The sequence below is a fragment of the Callospermophilus lateralis genome, chromosome 2, assembly GCF_048772815.1.
Source record: "Callospermophilus lateralis isolate mCalLat2 chromosome 2, mCalLat2.hap1, whole genome shotgun sequence".
In the NCBI taxonomy this organism is placed as follows: Eukaryota; Metazoa; Chordata; class Mammalia; order Rodentia; family Sciuridae; genus Callospermophilus; species Callospermophilus lateralis.
The window spans coordinates 84,173,003-84,185,236 of record NC_135306.1 but is presented as its reverse complement, the minus strand read 5'-3'; the positions used below and the strand labels follow the sequence as shown (position 1 = coordinate 84,185,236).

The following is a 12,234-nucleotide window of genomic DNA, read 5'->3' as shown; positions in this document are numbered from 1 at the left end:
GTCTTTACACATACTGTCAATAAATATCACTGCTCCCACAAAATAACTTAAAAATTAACAAATTTTTATTATGTCAATTTGCTATAAAATCATAGTTGTCTATAATATTTCAAAATTTATCCTCATCAAAGAAATAAATTGTTTATCAGCTTGGATTATTGTTGTTTCTTCCTAGAACCTTCATATAGTGAAAAATTAAATATTTAAACTATTGTTCCAAAGAATTGTTTTTGAAAATCTAGGCAAAGCGTGAAAATTAATTTTTGGAAAAAAAAAAAAAAAGGCAACTTGGCTCTTACCTCATCCTGCAAGGTAGCAAATTCCTCAAGAATATGACCAAGCTTATCTCTCTGCCGAGCTCTGTTATGTCCATGGATCTGAATAAGACTACAAAATGGCTGTAATACACATATAATTTGTTAACAACCAATGTGGCATCTCCTTACACGAGAGAATCAACATTCCACGTTCTCAAAATCTGGCTTCAGGGGAAAAATGCTGAGTATTTTAAGAATCATGCCTACACAGGTGCTAGTTTTTAAAGAATGTAACACCAGAATTTATCAATAACTAAAAAAAAGAATGAAATTATACTGTTATAGTGTGTTCATGTATGAGCATGAAACAACAAATCCCATTATGTATGACTATAATGCAGCAATTTAAAAAATGTGGGAAGAAAAAACAAAAGAAAAAGTGGCTGCTGGTGAAACTTGTTTTCAAATGACAAAAATCTTCCTTCAATCTTGAGATATCTTCCTGAAATTTCAAGAGGATAATTTTATTTGTTTATTTTAATCCAAAATCTAGCGTTCAAAGCTGAAGTTTCTGTGCTACTTTAAATACAACAGAATACCTAACAATTATATGGTTTGAGTAATGGCCCATGTGTATAAACTGTAAGGTTTTTCTATTCTCCTTATATAGTGCTCTCATAAAATAACATTTCACTAATCAGATAGTAGACATGTGTGGCAGAATGCTCTGATTTTAAAAATATGAGTAAGATCACTGAAGAGTAAATTTTATATCTCCTCTGATCAACTACCCAAAGAGAGGTACAGAGGAGGTATAGGCTGAACATCTCTAATCTGAAAATTCAAAATCCAAAACTTTTTGAATGTTGACATGATGCTCAAAAAGTTTCAGATTTTGGAGCATTTTGGATTTTTAGATTAGGGATACTTATTAATTCATAAAGTCTATGGAAATATTCTAAAATCTAAAAAAATTCAGAAACAATTCAGGTCCCAGGCATTTCAAATTAAGAGATAGCAAACCTGAGTTAGCATCTTATTCTTTAAAGAGCAAGAAGTTTAAAAGCAATGTGCCTCATAAAATGCTAGTGATAAAAATGAAATCTGATCTTCTACCAATTTGTTCTTTTGCCACACCACATTGCATTGCTATACATATTTATTAAACGAAATTAGGCCCCAAAGAGCTACCTGGTTGATTTCTCTAAGAGATATGCTTATAAAATTAAACTTAAAAAAATGTTTTGAATAATTTAATCTACTACAAGGTTTGCATTTTTCCTAATTATCTGAGGCTTGGAAAAAAAGAGTTTATGACCTTGTCTAGATTAATTTTAATAAAATCCTGTTCTCACTAAGGTAGTATGCAGTATATAAGAATGTTGTAAATCTTATAAGGTCAAAAAAAGTAAATTTCTATGTTCATTTAAAACAAAAAAAATTAGGAACAAATGCCGTTTTCCCAGCTGGGAGCCTGTGGCCCCTCAGGTTGCAGTGAGAGGCCATCCTAGGCTTCCTCTGGATCTAACAACCATACAGGAGGGCTACAGATTATAAAGTCAAGTGTTAATACTCAGGTGTTAAGAGGAGACAGCATTTTTAAAATTTATTCACTGAATATGAAGAAGAAATAGATAATAAAAATGCATAAATTAAAAACATTAAAGGGCTTATGTCCCAAAATTTTTAGAGCATCCATCACAACAACCCAAATTATAGATCTTACCCGAACACAGTGAGTAACAAAGGAGTCAATACAGTCCTTAGCCTGGTGATTATTATACAGGCAGCATCTGTAAGAGAATATTCACATCATTAACATCAAACTATCTGGCTTAGATAAAAGAAGCAGTGATTACGGTGTGTGCTATTAACAGAGAGGGAGGGAAAAGTAGAAAACAGAACCAGAAAAATTACCAAGTTACAGAATGTTAGCATTAGATTAAGAAACATTTCACTACTGCTATGTTGTGCAGAGTAAGTGTATGGTATTTCCAATTTCTTTAGCTTTAAATTTGGACAATCTAAGTTCAATCTAATAAGATCAAACTAGCAAGGAGAAAAGGAAAAATCAAAGTCCCACTTTTCCACAAACCCACTTCAAAACCATATATTTTCCTAAAACTGATATCCACATGGACTGCGCTCCTGATAATAGCTACAAAGAAAACAGTGTCTCCTAATTCTTTCAAAATGTATCCCCATTTCCAACCACAGACTATAAATTTCCACCAATTCATCAATTCATCCCTCTGACACCTTATGTTCTTTCTTTACAAAGTAGTTTCCTTGCTGTGTTCCTTGTTTCAGTTAACAATTCTGATTAATACCTTCCTGGAGCAGTCTCCAAGGTACCTGTTTCTTGACCTTGAGGGAACTGGAAGTTGAACAGATAGGAAGATTAAAAATATATATATATATTCTTACAGAGATCATCAGTGTTGACAACTTGGTATTCATTTTTACCACAAGTAAGCACTCTGCGAAGAGCCTCAAAATTAACAGCCATAATAATGCAACAAAAAATGACAGTGTACCTAGCAGACTAGAGAGGAAAAAAAAAAAAAAAGCATACTTAGAACAAGGAATTGATGGAATTAAAAAATATTGAAAGGTTCCTTATATCTTTAATATCAAAGTAAGAAAATAACTTAAGATAAAAATAAAGCACTTAAAACAACTTTCTGGATCTAAAAATAATGATTTTCAAGTTTAAATATTCAGTAGATCTAGAACACCTAGAATACCAAGATTTCTAAAAAAAAGAAAGAAAGAAAAAAGAAACAGATGAAGGCAATAATTAAGAATGTAATAACAGGGAAAAGGATCTGTTTGGGAGACTTTTATACCTTAATGACTGAATTCCAGTACAATTAACAGAAAATCATACATAAATATTCTGGCAAAACTCCTGAATTCTTAAAGAGAAACTTAAGAAACAATGCTCCAGAAGGAAGTTTCAAAACACAGGAAAAAGAGAATCACATCAGCATTAGATTTTTTTTTTTTCCCCTTTTCTTAATAAAGTGCTAGGGATTAAACCCACTCTGGTCTTGTGCATGCTAGGTAAGCAATCTACACTGGAGCTACCTTCTCAGCCCATAAGATTTCTTATCTGTTACCCCAGAATTTTAAAACCAGAAGAAAAAGAGCTATGGCTACCACACAATGAATTTTGCCATATAATCAATACTCATTATTCATGGTAGTTATGTTCTATAAAACTGCCAAGGACAATGAATTAGACTATAATCCCAGAGAAAACACTGGGTTAGGTACGTATGAGCCTCTGGTCACACTCTTTATCATAAAGTAAACAATATATAACTTTGGTTTATGCATATTTCTGTTTAAAGACACATTGAATTTATGGCCCAACAGCACTAAAATACAGCATGTCTAAGTGAAGCTTATTTATACGTGTATTTTCCCCGTAAGTCATTTCATCACTTTCTTATGCTAAGGAAGGTTACACAGCATGCCACAATGGATGGGATCATTTTAAACAGTGAAAAAAGCACAAAAGTCACAACCACATGGAAAATGTAGCAGTAAATAGAAGTGTTTAATAGCATGTGATCTGAAACAAGAAAGTAGAGTTGTCTATTGGACTTCAGAATGTGCTGCTCTGTATGTGTTCCCTGCCTGCACATATCTGTAAAGATGGTGAAAGCAGTGCAAATAAATTATGGGTTACAAATAAATTATAGTGAGTAGGTAAGTTTGCAAATATAGAATCCCAAACTATGAAGATCAACTACAATTTCATCTAAATGATAATTAATTAAAAGTGACAATAAGTAATCAAAGAGCTAGAAGGACTATTAAAAAGAAAAGGTGAAATGCAAATTAAATGGATTAGATATTTTTTGGGGGGAGCAGGAGGGGATGGAGGAGGGTCCTGGAGATTGAAGTCTGAGCTTCTTTCCATGCTTAAACATGTGTTCTACCACTGAGGTATATTCCCAGTTAGATACTATTTCACATACATCAAAAATGGTCAAAATTAAAAGTTTCATAATGCCAAAGCATATATTGTAAGAAAATGAGCACTCTACACACTGTTGCCCAGCATACAAATTGGTTGAATTACTTTGGAAAGTAATTTGGCCAAATAAAATTGCAGATGCACAGGCTTGATGATCCAGAATTCTACCTCTAAGTATATATTCTATATGCACAAAGAGATATTCAAAGATGTTCACTATAGCACAATTTTAATAATGATAAATTAGAAACAACAAAAAATATCTCATTGTAGGCCAATGGAAAATAAACTAAAATATATTCAAAGGGTGTATTTTAGTTAATTCAAATAGGTTTGCATGGATCAACTTGGACAGGTATAAAAATCCCAACATGGAAAGAAAAAAACAGGTAGAAGAAAAATATATACAATGTGACAGAATTTAAAAACAGATAAAACTAGAGTATTGCTATGGACACACACATTTGCTGAAAGTACACAAGCATTCACAGGAAAGATACACATAAATCGTCATATCATGGTAACCTCTAGACTGAAAAGCTAGGGAAAGGCAGAGATTTGAAATTTTAGTCAGTAGCTCCCAAAGTACAACCTCTATTTCCCCTGGTGGTGGGGTGGCTTTGAGATACTTGCAAGGGAGAACACAAGATCTAAGTACTATTAAGACCTTATTTGCTTTCTGCATTTATTCTCTCACAAGTATACAATGGAGATTCCACAGGCTCATGGCATGTGATACCATAGCAGATGGAAAGCAGAAGCAGGAAAGATAATGCAGCTATTTTCTAGTAAGAAACACGGAAGAGATTTGCAAAAATGTAAAAAACACTGCCACCTTTCTCATCAATTTTTTTTAGAATAAACTGCTTTCCATAAAAATATTATGTTAATATGTACCAGATTGAGTATTATTTTTAAAATGAATTAGAAAATTTAAAGTATCATTTTAATTTCTAAAATAGTACCTTGTTAGTAGACATAACCAATATAAACAAAAGCTATCTGGTTCCTTAATTATATTTCTTAAGAATATAAAGGGGTCCTAAAACAAAGTTTGAAAATTCTTTTTTCTTTTTTTTAGTTGTCAATGGATCTTTATTTATTTATTTATTTATTTATATGTGGTGCTGAGAATCAAACTCGGTGCCTCACAAAACACTAGGCAAGCGCTCTATCACTGAGCTACAACACTAGCCAGCCCTTAACAATTTAATTTAGTTCTTTATACCCAATCCCAGCCCTATACTGGGACTTCTCAAGAAAGTTCTGCCCTCTGGGTTGCACATGGTTCACTCTTTCAATTCACTCATGTACAAATATCACTACCTCCAAAATCAAGGAGCCAGCTAAGGAAGGTTTTCTTTCTTTCTTCACCCCTTCCCCACCCCACTTTTTGTTGTTGTTATTACTGTTTTTGTACTAGGGACTGAACCACCCAGAGATACTGTGCGACATTATCTCTAGACCTTCTTATTTTTTATTTTGAGACAAGGTCTCTAGTATTAAGTAGCCCAAGCTGCCTCTGAACTTGGGATCCTTTTGCCTCAGTTTCCCCAGTCACTGGTATTACAGATTGTGTACTAGGCCTGGCCCAGCAAAGAAGGATTCTTGATGAGTGCCATCTTTCTGGCTTGCAGAGAACTATTAGCTACCTTTTCTCTGTGTCTTCATATGGGATGGGGAAGTGCTAGCCCACGCCCTCTAAATCCTTTCTCTTTTTATAAGGACAATAATTTCATTATAAATGCTTTACCCTCTTGACTTCATCTAAACCTAATTAACTCCCAAATGCCCTATTTCCAAGTACCACCACACTGAAGGTGATGGTGGTAACACATGAGTTTTCAGGAGTCACAAGCATTTAGTCCAAAACAGCAGCATAACCACCTACAGAAAAGAAATATGAAGAACTTTCAAATTAAGAAGAAAAAAAGAAACTTAATCAAAACTGGATCAAAACAGAAAAATATAACAGAAAAGAAAATACAAAGTAAATAAGCCTAGGAGAAAGAAAGAAAATGAAATAATCTATTTCAATGAATAGGTCGAATTCTACTTTTAACAGATTGAAGTAGTAAAAATTGAAAACAAAACCCAGTTGAAAACCATGTAAAAGAAACCCATTAAAATGATGATAGAAGATGATTTAAAGAAAAAGGAATGAGGGGGATTCCAACATGGCGGAGGGCGCGGAGAGATCAAGTCTCTGACCTCTTCAGCTGAACGGGCATAGGGAGTCGTAAACTGTCTAAATGCTGTTTGCTCAGGATCACTAGGCAATGCTGAGCTGACGTGCATCTGGGGCGAAGAGTCTGGGCCTCTCAGAACACACACCGAGCCCGGATAGGCTGAATTCAAGCTCCTATTTGCCTGCTTCTCCCAGACAAACTGCTGTGACTCAGCACTAAACAATCCCCCTGAAAAACTGGTCGCCCTTCTGATCCTACAGAGGTAAATGCCAACCGAGCCTTCATAGGCAGTGGCCACGGGATTGAAATGGGGCTTGGGAGAGCCAGTCAGGACCCACCCGTTGTATCGGTCACCCGGCAAAGAAAAACGAACTGTCACCATTTGCATGGGATACCACCATGGCAGAGAACTGACGTCACCAGAATGTGGCGGAGGAGATAACTTCATTGAAACCAGCAGCGACAGGTGTGTAACACCCTAGCCTTCCCTCTCCACACAGCGGGGAAACCTTAAGGGCCCCTCCCAGCTCTCCCGTGAGCGTGATAGCCAGACCGAAGGAATCAGAAGTGGCGCAGGACCCACGGCGCCGAACTCCTGGCTACCGCTCCCACCAGTGCTGACAACTGAGGTCTCTTGCACCAGCTACCAGGGGCGTGGCTACTGGAGGGCAAGCAAATTTCGCTGAGCGTTCTCAGTCCCAAGCTCTACAAACTTAGAGTCTAAGGGAATGGCAAACAGGGAGAGTGTGCCCAGTCGTTCATGAAAACAGGGCTCCCGGGAGCAGCAGACCTGGCGTGTAGCCATATTGTGGTGAGCATCACCGGTGAGCAGGACCTGGCTTGAGGAAAAGTGGGGAAGTGACTAGACACAAGAGAAGGCCCTAGGCACTCAGGATTGGAGACCCACCCAGTCTGGGAGGAGGAGCTGCTGCACAGTGATTGGTCCCCGCGTATTGAGAGGAGAAGCTTGGCCCAGTGGGCACAGCTCCACCTACTGGAAGAGAAGTTAATCAAACTCTAAGACTGCATTTATTAATTTTTTTTTTAATTTGGGTTTTTTTTTTCACTTTCATTTTTTTGTTGTTGTTTTTAAAATTTCTTTTTTTTTATTCGTTTTAAATTTAAATTTAAATTTTTTTATTTATTTTTTCCTTTTTTATTTTCTATTTTTTTTCTTTTGTCTTTTCTTTTCAATTTTCTTATTCCCCCTTCCTTGAATTCTACCTGCTTACTCTCATTCTCTTTAGTGACTTCTTCCCTTCCCTTCTAATAAAAACAGTAACTCAGCAGTCAAACAGAACAAGAAGTAATATGAGCAGCATGAAAAAGCAAGGAAAAACAGGAGTACAAACAATGCAGGACAGCCTAAATATTCAGGAGGACTGAGAATCATCAGAAAAATGGTCATATAAAGAACTCAAGGAATACCTTAAACAGATGGAATGGAACCTTAAAGAGGATATGAGACAGCAAATTCAAACAGTGAAAGAACACAATGAAATTGAATTACGTAAACAGATAAAAGAAGTTAAGCATCTTTATCAGGAGATAGAGACTATAAAAAAAACCAAACAATAATTCTAGAAATGAAGGAAACTACAAACCAAATTAAAAACTCAAATGAGAGTATCACTAACAGAGTGGAGCAAGTAGAAGCCAGAACGTCAGATAATGAAGACAAAATATATCATCTTGAAAAGAGTCTAGCCAACTCAGAAAGGCTGGTAAAAAATCACGAGAAAAACATCCAAGAGATATGGGATAACATAAAAAAACCAAACTTAAAGAGTCATCGGGATAGAGGAAGGTACAGAGGTTCAAAACAAGGGAATGAGTAACCTGCTGAATGAAATAATTACAGAAAACTTTCCAGAAATAAAAAAGGAAACAAATATACAAACTGTAGATGCATACAAGACACCGAGCATACAAAATCACAGTACACCAACGCCAAGACACATTGTTATGAAGATATCCAATATACAGAACAAAGAGAAAATATTAAAAGCTACAAGAGAAAGGAGGCAGATTATATTCAGGGGTAAACCAATAAGGTTAACAACGGATTTTTCATCACAGACGCTGAAAGCGAGAAGATCCTGGAACAACGTATTTCAAACACTGAAAGAAAATGGATGCCAACCAAGAATTCCGTATCCAGCAAAACTAAGCTTCAGGTACGACAACGACATAAAAATCTTTCATGATAAACAAAAGTTAAAAGAATCTGCAGCCAGAAAACCAGCATTGCAAAGCATCTTGAGCAAAACACTACATGAGGAAGAAATGAAAAACAATAACCAAAACCATCAGCATCAGTGGGAAGTGCCTCAGTAAAGACAGAGGGGGGGGGGGGAAGCTAATCATGGATAAACAAACTAAATTAAAAAAAAAGTTAAATAATCAAACATGGCTCGAAGTACAAACCTTATATCAATAGTAACTCAAAACGTTAATGGCTTAAACTCTCCAATAAAGCGACATAGGCTGGTAACATGGATTAAAAATACAAATCCAACAATATGCTGCCTCCAGGAGACACATCTGATTGGAAAAGACATACACAGGCTGAAGGTGAAAGGTTGGGAAAAAATATACCATGCACACGGTCCTCGTAAGCAAGCAGGGGTGGCCATCCTCATATCGAATAAAACTGACTTCAAGACTAAGTTAATCCAAAGGGATAAGGAAGGACATTATATACTGTTAAAAGGAACCATTCACCAACAAGACAAAACAATTATCAATATTTATGCACCAAATAATGGTGCTGCAACGTTCATAAAACAAATTCTCCTCAAGTTCAAGAATCAAATAGACCACATCACAATAATTATGGGTGACTTCAACACACCACTCTCACCATTGGACAGATCCTCCAAACAAAAGTTGAATAAAGAAATTATAGAATTCAATATCACAATCAATAACCTAGACTTAACTGACATACATAGAATATATCAAGCATCATCAAATGGATATACTTTTTTCTCAGCAGCACATGGATCCTTCTCAAAAATAGACCATATATCATGCCATAGGGCAACCCTCAGTAAATATAAAGGGGTAGAGATAATACCATGCATTTTATCTGATCATAATGGAATGAAACTGGAAATCAATGATAAAAGAAGGAAGGAAAAATCCCACATCACATGGAAAATGAACAATATGTTACTGAATGATCAGTGGGTTACAGAAGACATAAAGGAGGAAATCAAAAAATTCTTTGAGATAAATGAAAATACAGACATGAAAATACAGACACAACATATCAGAATCTATGGGACACAATGAAAGCAGTTTGAAGAGGGAAATTCATCGCCTGGAGGTCATTCCTCAAAAAAAGAAAAAACCAACAAATGAGCTCACACTTCATCTCAAAGCCCTAGAAAAGGAAGAGCAAAACAACAGCAAATGTAGCAGAAGGCAAGAAATAATTAAAATCAGAGCGGAAATCAACGAAATTGAAACAAAAGAAACTATTGAAAAAATTAACAAAACTAAAAGTTGGTTCTTCAAAAAAATAAATAAGATCGACAGACCCTTAGCCATGCTAACAAAGAGAAGAAGAGAGAGAACTCAAATTACTAACATACGGGATGAAAAAGGCAACATCACAACAGATGCTACAGAAATAGAGAAGACAATTAGAAATTATTTTGAAAACCTATATTCCAATAAAATAGAAGATAGTGAAGACATCGATAAATTTCTTAAGTCATATGATTTGCCCAGACTGAGTCAGGAGGATACACACAATTTGAACAGACTAATATCAATGGATGAAGTAGAAGAAGCAATCAAAAGACTACCAACCAAGAAAAGCCCTGGACCGGATGGGTGTACAGCGAAGTTTTACAAAACCTTTAAAGAAGAATTAATACCAATACTTTTCAAGTTATTTCAGGAAATAGTAAAAGAGGGAGCTCTTCCAAATTCATTCTATGAGGCCAACATCACCCTGATTCCGAAACCAGACAAAGACACCTCAAAGAAAGAAAACTATAGACCAATATCTCTAATGAACCTAGATACAAAAATCCTCAATAAAATTCTGGCGAATCGGATACAAAAACACATCAAAAAAATTGTGCATCATGATCAAGTAGGATTCATCCTTGGGATGCAAGGCTGGTTCAATATACGGAAATCAATAAATGTTATTCACCACATCAATAAACTGAAAGATAAGAAACATATGACCATCTCGATAGACGCAGAAAAAGCATTCGACAAAGTACAGCATCCCTTTATGTTCAAAACCCTAGAAAAACTAGGGATAACAGGAACTTACCTCAACATGGTAAAAGCTATCTATGCTAAGCCTCAGGCTAGCATCATTCTGAATGGAGAAAAATTGAAGGCATTCCCTCTAAAATCTGAAACAAGACAGGGATGCTCTCTATCACCACTTCTATTCAATATAGTTCTCGAAACACTGGCCAGAGCAATTAGACAGACGAAAGAAATTAAAGGCATAAAAATAGGAAAAGAAGAACTTAAATTAGCACTATTTACGGATGACATGATTCTATACCTAGAAGACCCAAAAGGGTCTACAAAAAAACTACTAGAACTAATAAATGAATTCAGCAAAGTGGCAGGATATAAAATCAACACGCATAAACCAAAGGCATTTCTGTATATCAGCGACAAAACTTCTGAAACAGAAATGAGAAAAAAACACTCCATTCACAATATCCTCAAAAAAAAAAAATAAAATACTTGGGAATCAACCTAACAAAACAGGTGAAAGATTTATACAATGAAATCTACAGAACCCTAAAGAGAGAAGTAGAAGATCTTAGAAGATGGAAAAATATACCCTGTTCATGGATAGGAAGAACTAACATCATCAAAATGGCGATATTACCAAAAGTTCTCTATAGGTTTAATGCAATGCCAATCAAAATCCCAAGGGCATTTCTTGTAGAAATAGATAAAGCAATCATGAAATTCATATAGAAAAATAAAAGACCCAGAATAGCAAAAGCAATTCTAAGTAGGAAGTGTGAATTAGGCGGTATAGTGATTCCGGATTTCAAACTATATTACAGAGCAATAGTAACAAAAACAGCATGGTACTGGTACCAAAACAGGCGGGTGGACCAATGGTACAGAATAGAGGACACAGAGACTAATCCACAAAGTTACAACTATCTTATATTTGATAAAGGGGCTAAAAGCATGCAATGGAGGAAGGATAGCACCTTCAACAAATGGTGTTGGGAAAACTGGAAATCCATATGCAACAAAATGAAACTGAATTCCCTCCTCTCGCCATGCACAAAAGTTAACTCAAAATGGATCAAGGAGCTTGATATCAAATCAGAGACTCTGTGTCTGATAAAAGAAAAAGTTGGCTCCGATCTACATATTGTGGGTTCAGGCTCCAAATTCCTTAATAGGACACCCATAGCAGAGAGTTAATAACAAGAATCAACAAATGGGACTTACTTAAACTAAAAAGTTTTTTCTCAGCAAGAGAAACAATAAGAGAGGTAAATAGGGAGCCTACATCATGGGAACAAATTTTTACTCCTCACACTTCAGATAGAGCCCTAATATCCAGAGTATACAAAGAACTCAAAAAATTAGACAATAAGTTAACAAATAACCCAATCAACAAATGGGCCAAGGACCTGAATAGACACTTCTCAGAGGAGGACATACAATCAATCAACAAGTACATAAAAAAAATGCTCCCCATCTCTAGCAGTCAGAGAAATGCAAATCAAAACCACCCTAAGATACCATCTCACTCCAGTAAGATTGGCAGCCATTATGAAGTCAAACA

General features: G+C 35.6%; 1 protein-coding gene across 2 annotated transcripts in view; it reads right to left on the bottom strand.

Annotated features, from left to right (window-relative positions):
• Naa35 (N-alpha-acetyltransferase 35, NatC auxiliary subunit) overlaps positions 1–12,234 on the bottom strand; it is a 102,333-nt gene that overhangs the window by 10,588 nt on the left and 79,511 nt on the right. For both annotated transcript variants that reach the window (XM_076846136.1, XM_076846135.1), the window contains exons 15-16: positions 1,984–2,050; positions 300–398 (exon numbers count right to left, since the gene is read on the bottom strand). In XM_076846136.1, the coding sequence (XP_076702251.1) occupies positions 300–398; positions 1,984–2,050 (166 nt within the window). The remainder of the gene's footprint in view (positions 1–299; positions 399–1,983; positions 2,051–12,234) is intronic.